The sequence below is a fragment of the Bombus fervidus genome, chromosome 4, assembly GCF_041682495.2.
Source record: "Bombus fervidus isolate BK054 chromosome 4, iyBomFerv1, whole genome shotgun sequence".
NCBI lineage: Eukaryota > Metazoa > Arthropoda > Insecta > Hymenoptera > Apidae > Bombus > Bombus fervidus.
The window spans coordinates 8,617,854-8,642,497 of NC_091520.1; the positions used below are offsets into that span (position 1 = coordinate 8,617,854).

Below are 24,644 nucleotides of genomic sequence, written 5' to 3' on the forward strand. Positions count from 1 at the left end.
AGAATATTAAGGCTCCAGAAGAGACTATTATGATTATACAATGAGAGCAAATTCGTAATTCAACGACACATCCTTTCTGTTTTCTATCCTACTTCAGGCTATTCTTAAGGTTCCTAAGACGACTTCAAAAGAAAATTACCGTTATTGCAATTTAGTCGCCTTAAAATTTATTTCTATTAATATAAAAGTTTCATATTTTCCTTGATCTATTTATATATGCAATAAAATATTTGTCTCTGTTATAATATCCCTACAAATCCAAGATCGATACGATTAAAACATATTTGCATTTATCATCATGTAACGTATTACATTATAATAACACAGTAATATTCTTGTGTTAAAAAATATAAGCTTTACTTTGTTTATCCTTTCTAACAAGGTAGTAGTATTTTTTTCTAATTGGAGAGCAAACAAAGATACAAATAAAAATATGTCGCTTGAGTAAATAATTTGTGGAAACATCTAATACATACCAACATCCTGTATTAAATATTCATATTTTACTTAAATTGGATAAATATGCGTTATATAAATATTGAAAAATTATTGAAAAATAAATATTGAAACATTAAATAAAGATTTCGTATGCTAATACCTTTTTTAACGGACCTTATATTCTATATATAATCTTCTAGTGATAAAAGATGAAGAAACACGGTAAAAATTTATTTAATATCTAATATATCCATTATAATGATTACCGGCGTCGCATAAAACACGTGTAAAGTATCTTACATACTCAAATTAAAATGTTAATGCATACCTTACGCTAGACTTGTACAAAAGTTAATACGTAACATAATAATTTATAGTCCCACACGTGCTAGAATGATTGAGGTAAATTTGGGGTATTTGCCTTGCTCCTAAAAATTTTTTTTACTTGAAATCTAATCGAATAGACGCCCGGGAATAAACATTTAAAGCGTGATTACGGAAAGGGCCGGAGGCACCCATCGATGACATCACCTGCCCCATCGTGAGCCTGAAAGAGGAGAAAGATAAATCGAAAACAGGATGCAGAGGCGTGGATTTTCGCAGAGGCCGACGTGGTGGCATGCACACACAAACTCGTATCCACCAGTACATTGGAAAACGTAGTTGGAGATACAGTGGAAAGAGAAAGAGCGAAGATGAGGGGATCAGTGTATACCTACACGCGTCATGGTACACACGAGAGTTAATGCCACTCACACATCGTTGCCACCTTCGAGGATTATCCTACGGGGATATTTTTGATCGTGCAATAATCCCTAATACGATTTACACAGCTCGTGCTCGCAGGGACGCACACATTATTCGCTGACGCCCATAACCATTCGCGACATTGCACCTGACTGTCGCCAGGGCGCCTCGCGTTCCGCAAGAATTTTAATTAACCGATACCGATGTCGAATAAATCATCATTTTATTCGAGATAGTTTACATTGTCTTTCGGAGAAATATTAATAAGCAGGGGCTGTTCAATTTGTTATGGAAAGCTCGAAGATAATGATTCAGTGATAAATCGTACCAGCGAAATATGATTAATATAAAACGCTAATACTTGTGTAGTCGAGATAGTGACTGTATTAAGTCATAAAAAGTATACAGCCAAAGTACTGGTATAAATTTAAATAACGATTAAAAAGCAAGTGCTGAAAGATATAAATAAGTTTTGAACACACAGCTGGTGTACCTTAAGGTTGTTTTGGTTGGTTATGATTTAGCGGCGTAAAATACGTGACTATTGTTATAGTTTAGGAGGAGAGATACTCATATAGTTAATTATAGACGCATGATATGTAATGTAGCAAACAACTTCAAATGTTAAGAGGGATTGACAATGTGAAATATTCTACAGTTTCATTAAATTCATTGGATCGTGTCTTTTAAAATCAATGATTTACAAGCTTGCGATGGAAAGCTTTATCAGCAAGGCATCGGGCTTGGCCAATCTCGCGGTATCGTTTCGTCTCTCCTGCTCTAGGTATACATTTATAGCTCTGTATATTGTATATACGAAAAGATTATTACCTTACGGTAACGTATATTTTAATTCTTATTTCTTCCCTTTAATCTGAAAAATATTTGCATTAAACATAGTATAACATATTATATTATGATAACATACAATATGCATTACAGGTGTAGTGTAATAAACATGTTTTTTTTATCGAAATATATATATAAAAATTATATAAAATATACGTATTTATTCGTGAAAGCCAGCAAGCAATAATTTAAACTCTATTTTGCCATTTTAAAAACAATCTATAAGAATCTCAAGAACGAAGAGAGTAGTTCTAATGAAAATTTTTAACAAGCACCAACGAGATCTTTGGCAAGAAAGATTAAACTACTCTTTGATGCTACAATGTTAATTCAATTATTTGAACGAAGGAAAAGGATGGACTCAATCGGACAACAAGGCGGCAGTTTTCTCCCATCTTAACGATAAGAAACGGCAAAGACTGAGATGTTATTGAAATGTCGCCGCTATTCCACTACAAGATATTACAGATTGATGAAACTGCAAGGACCGATTAAAAGATTAAAACATAGCGGCTAATCGTTGTTATGGCGCGGCGGGTAAAACGAAGGAGCCAAGTGGCACTCAACGGTTGTTAGTCGCTCGGATAAAGATAAGTGTCGACCCTTCTTCTTCTGATTGTGAGACTCCTTCGTCTTCTTCCTCTCGTCAGACGTTGGCGAAGATTAAGCCAGCAGCCGTGGCCGGTGACCCGTGAAGATAACCGGCCGTATATTCCTAAAGCCGTCGATCGGTTCGTCGTCCATGCGCTTCTCGTAAGCCGCGACTTTTTTATCAACCCCTTTCGTGCGTTGCATCGTTAGCTTTCGGATTTCCGATGTGCCGTTCATTGCACTTTCAGCTGCTCGCACGCGCTTACGCCGCAAGGAATCGCGTTCCAGATAACGCATTCATCGGCCAGCGAAACAAGACGTTGAGAGAGAAAAGAGGAAGGTGCATGCAGATGCTATACCTACCTGTTCCGCAGCTTGCAACAATGCTCATCTTTCGTCATTTTTCATTGGTCCAAATTTCGTCAATATTCATAATCGCTTCAGAGCCTGTCCAATTTCAGGCAAAGATATATTTCAAGAAACTACAAACGATTGGATTTATTATACACTTTATGTGCGTAACGAGAAAAAGAATTTTGCCATTTAAATTATTTGCCAAGAACGAGTTTTTTTATAGAATACCACGTAGAGGTGTATCTTCTTGCGAAAATTATTTAAACATTTTAAAATTAAAAATTGCATATGATGCGTTTTAAGAACACTTAATCGTAAATGTAACGTACTGAATTATGTATTAAAGAAGAAAAATAGAAAACGTACATATATTTCGAAGCTTTTATCTGCTGAAAATAATATTCTTAGAGTGATATTATCGATCATTTTTATTCTCTATAAAACTGTAGCGCTATTAAATTTTATATTGAAAGATTACAATCACCATTTCGTTATGGATTTGACAGATTATACATACATTATTTGCACAGTTTATTAAAAAGTAAATCATATGACAACGTACATTTTAAATGCTGTATGCACAATGTACATACATTGTAACCACGAAATGTAGCATGAATCACTCTCTTTGTTCAAAGAATTAATTTTATTGTCTGCATCTTAGGTTAATCGTAAACAATAATACAGATAAAAATAAGATAACGTGACACGAGCTTAATGTAACATGATGAAGATCGAGAGATTAGGTAAAAGTGTGAAATTCCATTTAGAATATCGGTGACCTCGTTTCTAAAATTATGATAACGCTTGATTATTATCTTGTAACCATTCTCGTAGCAAAAAAATACGTCATTATTTTAAATTGAGATCCACTTCTGACACCATGAAATTAGATAATCTCATCGAATCACCCACAGCGATCACTAAATCCTACACTTCAAAATTAGCATGCTACGCATTTGTGTAACCATACCCAAGATCATGCTCGGTTATACATATTATTATATGTATGCATTTACATACTCATGAGATTATGTGTTAATTCAAAACTTGCTTTGGATTTATCTTTGTCAATGGAATTTTCATTTTTCAGAATAAAAATCAGTTTTAGCAAAGACCACGTTTAAAGTCGATTACGGGATATTTATACGGGGTAAAACGCGCATCAATCATCATGGTATTTGAGCTTTGAAAACTATTTCAAACAAAAGATAATTAGCATCGAGTGAAGGCAGGAATTTATTGGTGTTGAAGGAATATTTTCTCTCTATGATAAACCGAAATCATCTTGTGGTTTTTAAATAGAATTAACTTTGCCCACGACTTCGTTCGCGTGGACTATTAATATACGGAATGATTTTTGAGCAGATGAATTTTTATGAATGAAAATCCAGATACCTTTTGTGCTATCAGTTAGAATATTTTCCGTAGTAAAAAAATATTAAATTACAAAAAGGTTCGATTTCAGAACAAACATGACGTGAACAATAACGTAATCGTTGCTCGTCTTCTACAAAACATGGGAACGTATACAACTCAGATGTTAGGCTGTTCCTCAGTTTCTACAAAACGGATTAAGACGAAACGTACCCTATTTTCTTTCCCCGACACTAAGCTATACAACAGAGAAAGCCCCATCAGAATCCGTTCAGTAGTTTTTACGTGATGCAAGTACAAACAAAAATTGACGGACAGACAGACAAAAATTCCAAAAATTGGTTATTTGAAACTCCATAGCTAATGGAGCTATATAGTCGTTCCTGGATGACTATTTTATTCTTTCTTATTCAATGTACAGACACAACCCTTTTATTGTTTTATCACATTTGTAAACAGATATAGAATATCTTCTCCATGTTCTTAGATTATAAGGAGAAATTATTTTGAAAATACATATATCATGCAGTTTAAGATTAAGAAAAGGGAAGTACATGATGTTATTCAAGAAACTCCAGTTTTTTATAAAAGAAAGAAAATGTATTAATATCTTCTTCAATTAATATCAATAAACCTTCGCTTAAAAAATGCTTTTGTGACGTTAAGTTGAGGATCAGTTCAAATATCGCTATGGTCAATCCGTACCACACTCTGTATAAACATACTTGCTATACATTCAGCAATTTTTCGTTAAAATTATACTTTGTTACAGGTATATTATAAATATTTGTTTATTTCGAGCTGCAATTTTATTTAAACCTTCGGTATTAGAAAATTTACAAAATTATACTTCTTTTTGTAGTAAAAAGGTTTAACGAAACACTATATTTCAGTTTAGTAACTATTGGCGTTTCATTAAAGTATATGTGACTGTTAAAGGTTGGAATTATTGTTGTTGAAACGTATACGATTATTTAAATTTAATATACTTATGTATGAAAGAAACTTATTATGCGATTTCATATTGACTATTTAATTGCTAAATATGTAAGTATTTCCACTTAGTTGAATCAACTAGATTAACCAGAGATTTAGTGTATGACGCTGCAGGGTTATTTTTATTCTTGATTGACCTGAAGCGAAATAAACTTTTAGATTTTTATAAATGGCTCCTTCACCATAGATGGAACTAACAGGTCACGGTATAACAGAACTAAATTTCAGAATGTAAGGGAATCTATTCTAATTTCTTCCAAATATATCAACATGTAAATATTCTTTATGTCTATATTTTGTAATTATTACGCAATGCGCCTCAAAGTTTGTTTTATTTTATAATTCATTACTGAAATGATATTATTTATTGCTACATTTTATTTTCATATTTTCGTACTAACCACGGTAGTATTTATAATAGTATTATTTACTTCATTTCAGTTGAGAAATCTCCATGAGCTTCTCGTCAAATTTTGTTCTTTAGATTACTGATAAATGTACATATATATTTGAACATTACATCATTATTAAGTACAAATGTTTATAGCACTTCGTGTTCACATGAAAAAATCATTAAATGAGAACAGAATAGATTTCTAAGCTTGTTAATATCGACTACGTTAACAACGAAGAGTAAATACTTGACCAGTATATCTTGAAAAATACAATACGTATCGAACAAGTCCGAATTTTATCCAAGTTTGTCCTTCCATACTACGATGATGCTGGAGCTTAATAGCCAGCATAATGTGTCCAGTTTATATTAATTCTGACATAATATTGTACAATTTGCAGTTATACAACAGATTATTATAACGATCATATTTCTCGGTGCAATAATTTTTAATAAATGCCAAGATAACATTATATATTTTATTTCCTGTAAAAGAAAATATCGATTACTTTTACATCCACTCTCTCTCTCTCTCTCTCTCTCTCTCTCTCTCTTTCTTTCTTTCTCTCTCTCTCTCTCTCTCTAGGTCATATACAAAGTATAACATATTATACAATTTACTCATTATCGTATAGTATATAATATTACAAGAATGTCGAATATAAATGTTATATCTATCTTTTTTCGCCTTGTATGTCGATGATTATTTTGTAACACATGTACACAATGCACACATACGCTGTCTTGCACACAGCATCACGGAAGTGCGCTTTTAATCCTCGAGCTAAAAATCAATAGCGTGGCCCCTCGATGGCTAAAACCTCCCCCGGGATAAGCTCGCGCTAGGACCGTAGTTAAATAAATCCTGGATCAAAGGATAAGTCCTACCTCCGCTCTCTTTTTTCATACACACACTTTTTCCTCTCCCCTCTATCCGCGCCCCTCTCCCTTCTATTCTACACCACGGATTATTTCCAAGATCGTAAATTATGAATCTTAACCAGGTCGACCTAGGGAAATTATTTCCTTTCTCCTTTCTGCCTTTTCTGTTCTACCGGGTACAACTCAGCTAAGCAGGAAGATCGAGATTTGTGGGGGTCCCTATTCGACGGAATTAAGATCATGTTCCGACCTTTTTTCGCATCGACCTCTCCTGCCACTTTTTCCTTTTCTTCCTCTCTTTCTCTTACTTTCTTCGTTCTCACCCCTTTTTTGCTTGAAATAACGCTACACATATACAAGCACCTCGTACACTTCGTTTGTACGGGGATGTCGTAGTGCGAGGCTTAATCTCAGATTATTTCGACCTGCTTCGAGGATCAAGGATTAATTCGAGGACGAGTTGACTTATTTGCGAGCAATGGCCTACGAACGTATTACTTTTTTAAAATGGAAAATGCGTTTTATCGATCTTGCAGCAATTTGCTAATTTTTTCATCGTTCGTAAGAGAGTTTCGATATCAATCAGTTTTGCGAATCATTAAATTATTTCTGCTAATGTTATAAGCAGGACCAATTGCTTTTAAAAAAACGTATGATAACAAAAATATCGCGGAACAAACGCGAAAACCACGTGTAAAATATATGAAACGTAATGTAAAATGAATTTTTGTATTGAACGTGTGTATTTACGGAACTGACAAGTACAGTTACTCGCGTTTAGGATCATTGGCCGAAACTAGTGCCTTCTTTAAAACTAGGTTTGCGATGAAATTGCAGTATCTTACGAAACACGAGTTGCACCGTTAGAGTATTGCAAAATGTAGCATGTATATTATATGCTATGCGCAAAGTTCTCTAAAGGGAATTTAAATTGATCAGCAAGAAGGAAACGAAAAAGGAAGGTTCGGTGTTTGAGCCTTTAACGATGTGCGAATTCTTTAGTCAGTAGGAACGTGAAAAAGAAATCGAAAAGCTATAGAGGTTGGTTTCCTATTGTCTTGTTTAGGTTAAAATCGAAGGGTCCTCTGTAACAGGGTTTTATACGACGAACGTATAGCATAATCCTTTATTGGCGTAAGGAGCAGGCTAAACGGCTACAGGATCACGTTGATCCTAGATTTAAGCCCACTATAAGGAGTTTTAACATCAGGAGTTCATAAGTACAACAGGAATCGTTTGCAACTTCTTTGAGGATTCCTGGCAAGATAGTCCTTAATTAAATGTGCCTGTTTCAATTAATTTTAATTCGCAAGTGTTTGAAAGTATTGTACCACTTCAGAAGCAGATTATTTCCTGAAATAATAAAATCCTACTTAAAATATTTTCTAGAAAGACATACTAACAAATCAAAATAAATAATTAATAACATGTCAGAGAACTAAACAGTTATTGCACGAGCACACGCCAAATGTTAAATTTATGAAATACAAATTCTTCCTTCAACAATTGAGGAAGTATGTTTCTCCTTTATGTATTATATCTTATACTGTATTAATCCTTTTGATCCTCTATAACATAATACGGTTTTCTAAATTATTGCTGTTGTTACATTTTATTCCGATCATTGTTCATCAACTCCAAAAATAAAGCTTCTATACGACGTATCTCAGGAAAATTAATTATCAATAGTATGAACGAATGTTTTGAAACAAGTGACAGAATTAGCATAATACCACATTGCTACATCATACCATTATATAATATAGAATAGCAGGAATGTAAATTCAATAACGTGAATATCAATTCTATTTCGCGCCTCTACCTCAAGATCAGTTGCTACGATATAGCTACTCCTCTTCCTTTCACATAGTGCGAAGGGAGGCTGAACCGCTTGCAAGGATCTGTAATCCTGATAACACCTTCTACGTATATCCCCTCTGGATCGCCTTTAGTCTCATGTACAAATGCATCCCTATATTTGGACGCGGTGTCCGTTCGTTCTTACGCTTGTTGCTGGCTGACGCTATCCTTGTTGGCGTCTCCACGTTATCCCATGGGAATGTAGGTAAGGGTACTGTGTGACCTCTCTATCCCAGGAGAACAGAAACGATGGGAAGAACTGATAAGGGATCACTAGTTTGTTGAATATATCAAAGGTCTCGAAAAAATGTCAGGATCTTTATTATATAAATGCATGGAATGGTTACTAATTGAACAATGCTGTTATATGAATCCTTTATTCGTTGTAATATGTATTCATACAGCTTAATTTTCTAACTAGTCAATTTTATAATCAAGGTACTTTGTATTTTTAAATTTGTTCGATAAAACAATCGTAACGTGAAAGACATTATATTTTCAAGCATAACACGTTAGAAACGCAAGATAACTTTTTTTAATTATCGTCCAAAGTATTTTTATGATCGTTCAAAAAGGACAAGCAAATGTCTTTACGCGAGTTACAATCCGGTAAACGGATGATTACAGAAACAAAAGGAACACACTGTAATTTATACTTGAACACTCTGTAATTTGAAAATCTCGGATAAAGAAATTCGTTAAACCATTAAAAGGGGATAAATTGTGTATGCCACGTATTATGAAATTGGGTTAAATAACTTTTGATGATTATCAAATTGCAAATTCATAATAATTTCACTAATTCATTGAAACATTCCTTTTGTTGTTTTCAGCGATACAGAATTATTTCATAATCGTTCGATGGATATATTTTCCATTGTTATTCTACAGGCGGTCCGTCCTGCACTTCATGTGATGCGTGTAAAATACATGCGCATGATGTAAAAAATAAGCGAAACGTGTTTACTCGAGTATTAGGGAAACATGCCGCCTAGTTTCCCCAGGAACATTCGCAGGATGTTTCCTATCTCCACCCTGTTGAAAGGTTCTTTTTCCTGCTAGCAAGATCAATATTTATCACAACAATCGAATATAAAGAACAATTTTAAGATATTTTTACAATTTCAACAATTTCTGTAACGTTCTCAAATTTCTCGTCGATAAATTTATTTATGGTTTATTGCAGCCAAAAGTAACAAGAGATAAAAATACCTTACGATTTCAATATTTCAAAATGTATTACAATCATAATAAATGCAAGTATTATTATGTTGAACAAATATAGTTGAAACACGTACATCTATATTTTATTAAATAAGATACGCAGTAAAGATGTGCAGTGAATAAAATATCTTTCCAATACCAAAGATTTCTCTTCCTCGGTGCTTTTCGAATTTCTAACAAAGACAGTTTCTATATGACTTTTGCATTTGTTCCCATTCGGTCTTGGTTGAATGTAACTTACAATTTTAAGCGCATCATCTACAACGCAGACTGTACACAGTTACGCATCGATCAAAATCCATTTTATGGTAGACATAAACGCGTACATCTGTTCGAAATGTTCCTAAGGTTATGATATAATTTATGTTGACAATAATTCCTTAAAAACGATTTCTCGTTCATATTGTTGGGCGCGATAAATATATGACCTATAAAGCAGCATTTCTGTATTTGGAAAAAAGAAATGAAATCACACAGTTTTATGTAATGAGTTTAAGAAAGAAAAGAAACTTTTACTTTTTTCTTTTACATGCAAAGGTAAACATTATTTAGAAAATTAATCGAATATATTTGGAAATATAATTAGTGTATATCTGTAAATCAACATTTAATTTATCTCGTAAAAGTTGCGCGAAAAATTTACTAATGCATCCAACTGTCTCTCTGTTAATCTTGGATTAAATAATCCTCAAGATTATGCAACCTTACCGTTTTGTTTGCCAAAGACGCTTCAAGGATTAGTAAGTCTGGGTCTTAAATGACGGGATTATATAATCCAGAAGATTATTTAGAGCAGGATTAGACGTAAGATAGACACAGGGTAATTAATTTAACATCAATGTGCGCCGTTATGTGCCCCGTCGATAAACACGATAGACACGTTGTCAAGGTATATGAATCATTCACAAAAAATGTCAAGGATCCTACAAAAGCAGAATTTATCAATGAATTCTTATTAAAAATAAATCAGTCATAATGAAGAGCAATTGGCCGTATTCTTTCCACCGAGATCCTCGATATCGCGTATTTAATTTCTATAGTTACTTGTTCCTCTTCACAGAAGCTGAACATTATTTAATCGATCGCATTCGTAAAAGTTTCTACCATCTCCTAACTCCTTAACGATCTTATACGTTGAATTCGAACAATTGACATGCAATCAAAACCTTAACAAATCAATCAGTTACGTGCTACATGAAAATCCTTCGATGCATAAGTCATCAAATCTTCGACTAAACGAACTTGACGAAACTGATAAGCAGAAGTTTAAATCGTTTCTGTAGAAGTTAAACTTCTATATATTTACTGCATTATTTTTCCTTTTTTGTAGACATAAGAAGGTAGCAGAACAGCTACAGCTTGTATTTATAATCCTTTGAAATTTATCGTTGAAGGAAAATATAGATGAAAAGTAGAGTAAAAAGAAGATGAATATATCGAGTAAAATATGCAGAGAGAAGAGATTCTAAAAATAAACAACGAAAAATGAAAAATATAAAATACGAAAAAACTAGTGTGACGAGAAAAGTTTTGTAAGAAAGTGAATAGTTTGGAGGGAGGCACGTGTTATACGACGAATAAAGCTCGCGTGCAAGGGCGAGGTATCCTGCCATCCTGCTATCCTGGTTGTCAGGATCCTACAAAAGCCCTTATTTGGGTCACAAACCATTTCTACAATCCGGAATGTGCTTTAGGACACCTACTTGACGCTTCTGCTTTCCCATTCGTTAAAATAAGGCGACAGGTGTTAAACAAAGGATCTCATTTACATACTTTTCGAGTAAAAAGGATACTTGTGACTTTTGGCCAACGAATAACGGGCCAAGGCGGGAATATCCGAGGTAGGTTACTTTCTAACGAAATATGCGCGCCCGATCCGAGAGACGTCTAATAGGCCTACGAATTATTAGGAATCGATTTATAATTTATACCGACATTCGGAAACTTCTACTAAATAGTGAAAATATACGAAATAGAAAATGGACAGAAATAAAGAGATTACGAAAAGTTTACATTTGAAAACTGTTGGGACCTTGTGTAATTTGTATATAGAATAATTCTTTAATGAATTTCAATCAATAAAAAAGTAACAAAAATAAAATAGGAAGAATTATGGACAAGATCATTCTTGAGAATAGCATAGGTACAATAGTGAAGAAAGAAATACGATTAATTATAATAATATATGAAGTATCAAAATTTTTAATTCTAGACGGAAAATCTGGAAGCATTATTGTAAATAAAAATTTAAAACGAAAATACTGTTGAATATAATTGGTGTATATAGTTTAATATTGATAAGAAATTACAGAATTAAGTTACAGTCAATAATAACAACATTTAACTATATCGTATAAAATATAAAATAAAGGGGAAAAACTACAAAAATGTTAAGAGAAGTTTCACGTTGTTGTATGATACAACTTGTATCTATTTGCCGAAGCTTCACAAATAGTATGTCCGGATAACATACTAAGTAAAGAGGTGTTTGGGAAGGTAAAAAAGGGTAAGAAATGACCCTTGAGCACCAGGATCACAGAAGAAGAATTACAAAACACTGGTACCTGTGTTCCAAATTGATTATCCTGAAAAGTCTAAAAATCCACGAGGATCAGGCCCTCATATCCTACGTCCTATAGTATCGGCGTTACAAGGAAGTCTACCTTTTTCTTTTCTGCGATCCTAATGTCCTTCCTCGCTCTTTATCCCAATTCTCGCGTTAAAGTTGACCGGATTCTGGACAAAATCCACCCAGTCCAGCAGACAGAATAGTCCTAATTGTAAGAAAGTTGTATTGCTTTCGAAGTGTAAAAGCTTTATAGTGCCACCGTTTGTCTCTTTCTCGTCGTCGAATGCAACAGGCTAAGAGCGCTCCTACGACGATACGCGCCAAGAAGGACCTCCGTGTGCTGTAATCCTTGCCACATTCTGTTATCCTGACACGAGAAATTCGCCACAATGATCTATCGCGAAGCCTTCGAGCGCTCATATAAGGACTTCAATTTATTTAATAGGTAAAGAACTCTTTTTTTGAAAATTGTCACTTTTATTAATCGATGTATAGGTTACATTAAGATAAAAATTCGTTAAATCTTTGGAAACGAAATATATATTTTAACCATTTCAAAGTTTAGTTTTAAAACAGTTTATTAAGGCGAAAAGTTTTAGCTAATGTTTCGTTGAAAAATTAAATCAATTGTACATTCTTTTGAAATGTACATTGTACAATTGATGTAATTTTATTGGATAATATTGAATACCTTCTTTTTTTGAGAACATGAAATGTACCATTGGTCGTATTAATTAATTAAAAGTGACGATATTTACTATCTTCATTTTCGCAAATATGTTATACAAACGTTAAAACATCGCTGAACACGTCAAAGTCAATAAACTTTATATGTGCCATTTATTACAATGTATTTAAGAGTATGTGCATGTATTGAGGCTATATGATCCACGGATTTATCGTCATAGTACGACTGCGAGGTTTTAGACTCTCTAATCCTGAGATTCGTTTCAGGGACAAAATGGCGAGATTATACAAACCCCAGATCATTTAATCCAGGATTAAGATTATGGTCACAGAGGAGTGGGCCTCTGCGAATGTGTCCCCGCATTTTTCTTCTCCGCGGAGAGGAACGAGGGAGATAAAATCCATATGGGTCTCCATGAATTAGTGCCCCGAGGAAGATTCTTCCGTGGAATAATAAGGTTTTACATACGATATATTCGAATTTTAACCGTAAAAAGTACAAATTAAATCCCAAGTCATAATCTATCTTCTATCTCCAGGAACATGGAATTTACATAATAACTATGTTATACATAGCATGCAGTTGCTTGCACGTTCTCTGTGTTCAGCGGTGAAACCTCGTGTCTTATAAATTAATATCGTCTGATGTTAATAAATTATTACTGTCGATATTCCCAACAGCATGAAATATACATACATCGAAGAGTAATTGGAGTCGCAGATACCGGCCAGCGCGTATCTTCTTTGTATTTAATCCTCCACAAACGATTCAGGATTTCACCAAAAACTGGAACTTCTCCGTGCATAAGCAAACAAACAGAATCCACAAAAACACGGCGCATTCCTGTAATCGTCAGCCGTACGATGAGCAGTAAAATCGTCTTGCGTCCCTTTCACACCGACTAGCGACCAATATTTCCATACAAACCGAAGCAGTACGGTGCGTCACGCCGCGCATACTCGCGCCTCGACCCCAACTCACAAAGAGGATATCTTTCGAATCGTTCGTAGAATTCCCGTCGTATCAGGACGGGATGTAAAGCTTTCTGGGGGATGAGCCGCTTAGCCTCTAAACCTTGTGTGCTCTGCCATAGTCCTCCAGCTCCCCGCGTCGCCACCCTTGATCCACCCCCGCCGTCGTTCTCTGCGCCACCCTTTTGTACGGACCATCATCTGCGTCCGTGATAGGTGTGCTCTCGTACGTGTATACGCATACGCGATCCGGCAACCGTATATACGGTTCTACACGGGGATTATCCAGGTTCTGTATTCGTGAGGATTATCTTTGGCCGTTGCATCGATGTGTCCTCACGTGTGTGCGTGGCTTTGTGTGCGTGTAGCCAAATCCTTTGGCGGCTCGGCCTGGTTCTCTCCTCCGAGTCCTGACGCGCGTGCACCGTTTTCTCTCGGTGTGCGCGATCGCGCCTCACTGCAGGTGCACGCTCGTGTAAATGTACGCGTATTGCGACCACGTATACTTCAGTCACTTGGTTTGACCGGACTCCATGCGCGTCCCTTGCGAATGTACTGGTAACTCGCTGCGAGGATATATATGTTGGTGAAACTGTGTGAGTCCTTGGTTCGGTACATGTGTATACGTATATGGTCGAATCTGGGATTAATCCGGGATTATTGGTCGAGTGTGCGCTGCCCACCTCCCACCGCCTGCTGCCCAAATCCGAAATCCAACGCACACAACTCAGCTAATCCTAACTCCCATCCTCTCTTCCTCGCATCTCGCGCTCACACCACCAGTGTTCCACTCTTGGCATATCCTGTGTGTTCCACGACAGTCGAGGCATTATCTACAGGGTGTACGTGAAAGTCTACAACCGACTCTTCTTTCATTTCGCTCGGGACACACTCTGTTTTAAACCTCGTTTCGTTCGATTTTTCGTCTTAACGACCAGCTCAACGACGGAGCTCTCTGTCCTTCCGGAGAACAAATTTCACTCACATTTTCGAATAATCTTAATTAAATCCGATAGACGCGAATTTCGTCGAAATGGAATGCAATTAAACGGAGTTTCGAATCAGCTTTGTTACGCGTGTATTTCTTTTCGCTTAAACGGAACTCCTATTAAGCTAGGAGTTCCCGCGACCGAATGCAATCATTTTTCCTTCGAATTCTAGTACTATGCTATATTATATGATTACATTAATTTCACGAGTTCTCACTATAACTGTCGTTATCCAACAATTTAATCTCGGTGTTTTTAAAGGATCATTTTTAAAAACTTGGGCATTTCGCGTGCTGATTGATATTTATCAGGCGGATTATTGTTTGTTCTTATTCGGACGAATGACATCGCGATACGATTAAATACGTGTAATGCGGATTTATCCATACTCAAGTATAGATTTTGACATTACATTGCGTTCATAGTTAAGAACTACTCAACGTCGTAATAATTTTCGATAATGGTTTACAATTTACCATTTTACATTACATTAAATGTTCGTACATTTCATATATATTAATGTAATATACCTTCCATATAAATATAGAATATCTATAAATCAATAATCTTCTTCCGTGTTATTCGTTACACGTACTTTTTCATTTACATGTAGATATTGGTTTTACTAAATACTAGCTTACAGCTAAACTTTTTTCTTTCCACTAGTTGTATTTCATTACTTATGTTTATAGTTCTTAGAATTTCAAATGGAAAATATGAAAATAGATAGACAATACATATTTAGTAACATCTTCTGTCAAAAGGTATAGCTTGTAACAGAGAAGATCACGTATAAGATAATGAAAATTAGTCGCATATATACGCACGTAAGTAATGAGAGATACGTATATATTCGTACATCGTATGAACGTTGTCAAAATAATGATATCGATTTTGTCTTTAGCTTTCTGTCTGGTCAAATTAAAAGCCATATATAGCTGTATGCGTAAAGGATAATTTCTGCAATACAGATCATTTTTATCTTTAAGCGTTTAATAATTTCTTACACCGTGACACAGCCTCAAAGTTTTTATAAATCAGATATAACGTTGATACGTGCTAATTTTACCAAAAATATCATGAATTTAGACATTTAAGGAACTTTCCATACCAGCTTTATCACTTGCCTTAAATATCCTTCATTAATTTACCAATTAATAATTCGAACCAAATGGTACACTATTGACATCCGACTAGAAAGACGGATAAAGTCTTCAAATGACGAGTCGCTTTTGATTCTTTCATAGATAATACCACGTAGCTGATTAAAGTTTCCATTGAAAATGATTAAAAAATAATAAGCTTTTGAACGTATCGAACCGTAATATACCGGTGTAGGTGAATCGATAAATAAATTCAGAGCTTCTGAATGATAAACAATAGGCGAGGGGATCAAAAGTTCGATTTCCAATTCCATAGCAATCTAAATGGAGTTGGAGAATGGGTTAAATGTCGTAACGAGTTCAATCGTATGCTGCAAGACGGTGTAGTACATGTTCGCGGATCGCCCAGCCACATAGCCAGGGATTCAAATTTAATCCGGATTAGATTGTAAGGGTTACAATATCCTTCTCTCTCGATACTCAACCCTTATACGTACAGGAGAAATCAAGCTAGCCTCGCACAGGTAGAACCGAGACACATGTACACGCACTCTATTACCCTAAGTCGCGATTGTCGTACTCGCCAGCCAGTGAACAAGATGACGCAATTTCTATCGAAGAAATATAAAGGTATCTTTATTCAACGTCTTTTTTGTACTGGATTTCCAGTAAAGCTATTTTGAAGAAGTTCCAACAGATAGTAGCAGGACGTATGAAATTTAGTGATGAGGTACCGTTTAACTCTACTGTAAAAATATTAGGAAAGTTCCAATTAAAAGTGTTACGAACGATAGTAAACGCTGGGTGATCCTAATGAAATAAGAAGAAAGATTTGCAAGTAACAATAAAAGCAGAAATACTTGATTTTCGTGAAAAATAAATTAAGAGACTTCACAATCGACACAATTTAATATAAAAACGCAAGAAATCTTTGATTTAGATTTATTAGACTTATATATGAATCACTGAACGAACATCGATGTGATATGAATGATACTAGTTAGAAAATTTATTTATTAAATTTGAATGTAAACAGATTGTACATGAACTTAAATATATTAGCTAAGCTCTTTTGTACGATAAAATTAATATTCTAAACGAAATTTTACATGTTGTAAGTTCTAAGCTACCGGCGTTAATAAATCCTCTTGCACAACGGTAACAAGTTTGTCGATAAAACAAATTAAATTAAAGTAAATTCTACAAATTGCTGCTGAGCCAGCTGACTGTCCTACTCTCTAACAACTTTATGCATGTCGTATTAAATGTCATAGTCAGTCATCAGATATCTCGATAGTTTTCGGTATGAAGTACCAAGCAATAAATTTGTTTGTTATGCGCTGGAGAAATCATCGGCTAGTCATCGGACTGAGCTAATTGAGCAAACAGTTCTTTCCATCGATCCAAAGGTTTCGTGAAATTTTATGGGATTTAAAAAAATCGAAAACGACAGGGGAAGTCGAGATAAGAGTGACGGAGACGGCGGAAGAGTGGGAAAAGGAGGTATCGGCTGAAGACCGAGGATTAGTCTTGACGCTGAAGATTTAAAGAGGATCCTCGAAATCCGTAGATTGAAGAAGTGCGTGCTTCCACGTCTTCCCTTCCCTTTTGCCTTCGTCATTCGAAATTCCAAGGGCAAATATGTACTTTTCCGCTCCCTATATTTCAACGATCACCGTTTTCTTACCCAAAGTCACGATCATGGGAATTCCACTGGGATATATCTTTCAAAAACATTCGAATATGTCCCGTAAACTATCTTCTAAACTTTCTAGCTTTTTAAATGGTTAAACGTAACAGTGTATTATCGTATTAACGGTTCGAGAGAAAAAAGAGATACAGATTGATGGTAATTATTACGAGTAGTATTTTAAAGAAACTAATTTAACTAATTTAAACGAAAGAATTTTTTAATTTGCTTTTATTCTCCTCTCTTCTTTTTTTCTTTCTTTTTTTACGTTAGCAAATAAATAGATATATTCTAGATCCATGTTGCTATTTAAGGAACGCGTTGAAACACTTGTCAAAGGGGATCGATACGTCTCGAAGCCAAGCGTGGACTCCGGTTTTCGTTCGCTCCGGCAAACGGACGCGTGCAAATTGTTTCCACTGCATTATCGAGGATCAAGGAAATTCCGCCGATAGTCTATCTCGTTTACGAGCTTTAACGACCCCTTCGAGCGACCTCCATCGTCTACGCACACGAGCTGTTCGTCATTCTCGATGGAAACTTGCTCTACGAACACGGAATCCAAGTTCTTTAACTTGTACATTGCGATGGTTAACGGTTCCACTATTCCTCGAACAGTATTACCGGGTTATTTTTATTGTTTGAAAAGACGCGGGATTAATTGGACGATTACAATGATCATTACGCTAAACTAAAAAACAACCAATCAGTGCAACACAAAATGAACCAATTAAGGCATCAAAATTGTACGTAAATTAAAAAGAGATGCGCTTATAGTATAGTAAAGTTTGGTAGAATTAAAAAACTAAAACAATCGCGTGTGCATATACAGTGAATACAAGAAGTGTTAAAACACCGTTGTAGATATTTATCATAGCATTTACACACTAATTAATTAATTCCAAGTACCTATATTACACTTCCTATCATTTAGTAGTGCTTTTATATGGCTAGAAAAATTTGATATCATGAAAATCAAATGTAAAACCTGACAAAAAAAACGCTTCTTTTAAAAATAGGGACGCATCGTTATGCAAAATTTAATATACGTTTACGTCCTTCTGCAATTGCAGAATGTTTCGTTAATAATTTTATTAAATACTTTGCCATATATATGCAGGGTAACTTTTGTTATTTTTATTATTAATGTTCATTAATTACCAGTGAAAGTATCATGGTAGTATTCCATTTCACGCATTTCATAAAAAAGATTTTTTGTTTATACATATATTCCATTCTACGCAACATGTACCTATATATACATATATATTCATATTCATTCTTATATGTATAATATACGATAATATTATGTAAAATTTACATATAGTATATTAATAATAGTTAATATAGATAAATAAAAAGTGCATATATAATAATAATATAATATTAACATCCTATGTAGCACACAGTAAAGTAGATTAGAAATAATCGATTAATAAGAAATAATAATTTGAGAACTTTTTCAGTTTTCAATGTAGAATAAATATCTTTAATTGGAAACTTTTATCTTTTATATTAAATCAAATCGTTTCAAATAGGTATTTTCTTAAACGAACGTATTTTAAGCGCATCAATTACTATTAAAGAATAACTTAATATGTGGCGAAGGATAGTTTGGTGGCATCATCGACACTGATAGTCTAGACCAAGGTTCACGATGTAAACATATAGAAGTCGTTTTTATTCGATCCAATACTATGAAGGTGATGTACGTCCAAGAAAATAACACATGAGCTATTCAGTGTGATTTTGGATGAAACTATAGTTAAGAAGGATAAATAAATAAGCGAGACAAAACAGAAATTAAAACGAAAAAAAAAATTGAATAACTTTGCTAGTTTTTGAAGCACCAAGTAGTAAAATAATACATAAAATTTGTGTAAATACAACATTATCGGAAAACACAAATAAAGTAACTTACATATCTTTTACAAGGCATTAGACAAATCAGATAGAGAATCGCTATGATGTAAAATAAACGCTACCCTTGTAAACATTTCAATTTTTTCAAACTTAATAGATTATAGCAGTTTGGTAGAAAAGAAAACAGTGATGAAATAAATAAATATTAAGCAACTCCTCGAGCAAATTCTTTTGTAACCACAGTGTCAGAAAATAGAATTGAATAATGTAGATTGATTAAAAAATAACTGCGAATAAAACGTTGCGATGATGTTCTGCTTTTTCTTTTTTTTCTTCTTTTTTTTTTGAATCATGCAACTTGGAACCTATGCCCTAATACTTTCATGGACTTAAAATTTTATATCGATCAAAATAATGATCGATAGTATAATGATGATTATAGTGATCAAAATAATTAGTAAATTCGATTATAGTATGAAAGAACTACGCTAAAATTTTTCATTATAATTTCGTAAAATTAATTAATAAGCTTTACAATGTCGTTTGTTATAAACAGCTTGCATAGTACAAAGTAAATGCAAGTGTTTTATAAAATACGATATATATTTTATTGTATTGTATACACGGCACGGTGTCATAAGGTATGATACATAATATCTTTATCATATTGAATATATTATATCATTTAAATATTAATTCTAGTATTTTATGAATAAGCGGTTTTACCCGACAGTATCAAATTACTTGTAATAAAATTCTCCCGATCTTATTTCAGTTGTTTGTCAGAAATCACTATGGAGCAATTTACTTGATTTAATTCGACCATCGACGATCATCGAACGATAGATGACAGAAATGGAAAAAATGGTAAAGCTCACCCGTACTGGAGGTAGATTTGCTGAGATCGAATCCCTCCTGTTTGGGGCTTGTATTTGCTTCTTGCTTGGGGTGTTGATTGTGCGCAGCAAACGGTGTCTGGGGCGTGCTTAGGGGTGTCTGCGATTGATGAGGATGCACCGGCGGAAGCTGAGTAGTACTCTGCGGCTGAGACTGTTGGGACTGGTGAGACTGAGGACTCCTCGGTAACGAGGACACACTGCTCGGCCTCGAAGGTGGCGAGGTCTTGTGTGTCAATGCCAAAGCTTGGCTCTGTAAACGAAAGAGTTCAACTTCCTAATTAATTATTTACTTATGTCGGATCATTCCCAAGATTTTTCAGAAAATTATCGTGTATAGTTTCGGACAATATGTACATATCGTTAATATACATTCGTTGTTAATATAATACAATGTCATTGAATTGCAAAAAATCCTTGTTCGTTGAGTACGTACAATACATTAGAAAAACTTGTTAAAATTGTTATACATTTGATGATTAAATATCCACAGATTCAAATATCAACAAAAATAGTGATAGTTTATATGTTAGTATTTCACGATGAATTTATTAATACAAAAATACATACATATACCTAAATTTAAGTATTGGTAAACTGTGAATAACAATATTATGAATGACATACTAAACTAGAAATACTAATAGGTCAGAAAGACGTCCAATCATGAGCATATTTAAAAACCATTAATTACTATTATTTTGTCAAATATAATGAGATTTCTTATAACCCCCGCCCTTCCCCTCTTCCTCCACTTCAAAACTGTCAGATACATGAACTGTACATATAATAATCGTGTAAAACAATGGAAAGGGAATTGTATACATTTTACACGAAGAATCACGTGCGTATCTTGCTTTCAAAAATCGTGTATAACTGGATTGCAATTATTACGGATTACAGTTACGGTTTATGATTATCATACTACGTTAAAATTAATTTCATTGAAAATTCCGAATTCTCAGTTTATAGACGTGTCTACTTACTGATATGGTTATAATTAAATGGATTAAAGTACGTGAAATACTGAATTAAAATATTCTTAAGATAAATTTATATTATAAGAAAATATATATTATATTTTTGCTTTTATTTTATATATAAAGATTCGTGATAATAGCGTAATTTATCTTTTATATGTTATTCTTTCTGAAATATCTGGTGATAACAGCAATAACAAATCTTTCAAATATATAAAACTGTGAAATACTTATGAATTAAAATGCAAAATATTTATTATACATCGTAAAAAAGTAATCTTTAATTATCTTTATACCTTATATATTGTAATATAACCTTAACACTGTTGCGATTTCTCAATTACATTACATTTTAATCTCGCTCTCGTCTTATCAAACGAAGAGAATTTGTAACGTTTTAAGTTCATGATTATTAGTAATATAAATTAATATAAAATTTAGGCGAGAGGTCATACGCGTTAATAAAAAATTGTGTGTGTGCGTGTGTGTGTGTGTTAATAATAAGAAGTAAAACGTAATTTTCGTGGAAATAAAGTGATAAATTTAAACGATCATCAACAATCGTTAGCGGACACGTAAAGATAGATAAAGTAGACGCAGGGAAAGCTGTGCATTAATTGTGCGGTTTAATAATAGACATAAGGAGAACAACGTAATAATTTCGTCATTAATTCCGATGAGACGACACTCTTAACATAGTCGAATCCGCGACGATTTGGTCGTATCGAATGAGCCGGATGATCTAAGCGTTCTCGTCGATGAAATCTGAACACGTGCTCAATTCCGACAACGGTCTGCTAAGGCATAAGCGCGGACTTAGATTTATGTATGAGTGAACTGAACTTAACACTAACGGCTAAGCCGTTCACGATGTCAACGAGGGTCAAGTGGGCCCAGAATGCGACAATCCTACACTACGACCGAAGTGCGAAATGCACCGCGTGGCAGTTTTCGTTGTCTGAAAACTGGATCGTCGATGACGTTTCCGAGGAACTGCATGACCAAATCGACCAAGAAACCGTTTAACCCTCTCATACTCTATCGTCATTATCTTCTCGATCCGCAACGCATTTTACTCTCAATTTTTACTGGCCGTTATCCTACTATGCTAATAAAACGATCGAAAAAATAACGAAAAATGTTCATGAAGCCGTAGTAAATACTTACAATTAGTTATGTTCGTTTGTCCTATATCTCTTGTAATTTTTGTGAATTATAAGTAAATTCAGTACGAATAATTTTGAATTAATTTTGGATTGATTTTGGATCAAATGTGTTAACATAGTAAGAGATTTAATAATGATTAAAATCAAATTAAAACATTAAAAATACATCTTCCAATATAATAATACAAGTGATAAAACAATACTTAATTTATTATGATCGACATCTAGTTTTATCTAAAAATATAGTTAAATTGAAGTAGAAGTATATTGAATAGACTGGTTGCATCAAGATCTTAAATCAAATTTGATTAGATAGGCGAGCGCACATTTCGGAAAAAAATACAGTAAGTATATTTAGAGACACTTGTTATATATGGAGTGTTTTATAATTTATGATATAAATCATCATAATCAATCAGTGATATTTTTATAAAGTAAGAAACGAATGAACTTCAAAATTATTTTTTGGAAAGAGAGGGGCTGTAAAAATTTATGAATCAACAAAATCATTTTCTGCTTACAAAATTGTTAATATTATCTACTATTTATCAAATTTAACAAAATTTTATACTGTATAATTTTGCAACATCATTTTCTAAAATTCATAATAAATAAATCTTAACTTTAATTATAAATAAACTATAAATAAAATTAGTTTACATTATAAAACATTAATTTGCTTAATAACGTTTTTGTAATATATCGAATGTTAAGTAAAATAGCGTCTGTATAGTAACATAAATGGTTGATAATTTAGTCCCATGTGCAAATTTTATTGTCTTTGTACGTAATAATAATATGCTATAAAAATTTTCCAAGTTTTATTTATTACAAATATATCGAATCAACGTTCTTCACATTATTTTCCTATACATAACACAATACTCTCGATATAAACTTTGCGTTTCATCCTGGTAAGTTTACAGAAAATAAATTCATTACGCCTCGTTTCCTAAGATATTTATTCTATTGTATATTGTTTCCTAAGAAGAAAATATCCATAGGAAATAAACGAACAAAAGTACAAAACTTAACTATCTATTTGAAATAAAAAATCATTTAATCAATTCGTGATATTTACTAATTTGCTACTTAAACAATTCTTAGAGTCAAATACGTGATAATACTTTTTTTAAAATATAGATACACACCTTTCACTTGATATATCGTTTTGATAAACTATTACAATAATTTTGTACGGTCATTATAGATAGATTTTTGCTACTGCCGAATTAATAGATTCAAAGTTCAATCAGATTGTATCATCGAAACTTTATAAAGATGTACGATAAGCAATATTGAATCAGTAGTAGGCTTGATCCTACCATTTCTACCATTTTTAATATGATCTTACGTTATTTTGCGCAATTCGATTTTCTTGTATTCTACATATAATTGGAAATGATAAAATCTTATATTTTATAGGTTGGTATTTTCTTCCACTTTCAAGAATAAATTGTATACTTACTCCTTACTGTTTCTTTTTTCCTTTCTTTTTTCATATTCGCCTATCACGAAGACGATAGAATAAACAAAGCGGACACATTTTGCTGTAAATTTTGTTTCAATGTATCTGTTTATAAACTACACAGTATTATTGTACATCGACTGCACGAATTGACCACAAAAAATGGGAAAACAACTACAGCGAATATAACGTGATGTGGTACGTTAGCGTTAAGTTCGTGTAAATCCCATCATCTCGGTGCAATAATCTATCGCAAGAAAATGATCGAAGAAATATTCGACGGTTGGCGTTGATCGGTGGATAGGCAACGAGAGGACCGAGTTCGGGTCGCTGATTTTTTCACTGGTCCGGACTGTACCGGGGTACCAGCTACTGTTTCGGGAGCTGCTTCGAGGTATGCACTCGCAAAAAACACGTCAGACCGCTGAAGACCCGGGCTTGGGTGCGAGAGCAAGAGGGTACAAGGTGGCGAGAAAAGGAACTGCAGGAGAGAAGGAAAGAGAAAGAGACCGGGAGCAAAAGAATCAGACGGTGCTGGTGGAGGAGGTG

The 24,644-nt window shown here is 33.9% G+C and overlaps 2 protein-coding genes across 4 annotated transcripts in view; both read right to left on the reverse strand.

Annotated features, from left to right (window-relative positions):
• The window catches only part of LOC139986416 (probable hydroxyacid-oxoacid transhydrogenase, mitochondrial), a 163,021-nt gene that overhangs the window by 134,062 nt on the left and 4,315 nt on the right, over positions 1-24,644 (reverse strand). The window lies entirely within an intron of this gene.
• Positions 1-24,644, reverse strand: part of Dve (SATB1_N and homeodomain domain-containing protein dve) — a 58,459-nt gene that overhangs the window by 26,491 nt on the left and 7,324 nt on the right. For all 3 annotated transcript variants that reach the window (XM_072001731.1, XM_072001730.1, XM_072001729.1), the window contains one exon: positions 20,464-20,734. In XM_072001731.1, coding sequence (XP_071857832.1) covers positions 20,464-20,734 — 271 coding nt within the window. The remainder of the gene's footprint in view (positions 1-20,463; positions 20,735-24,644) is intronic.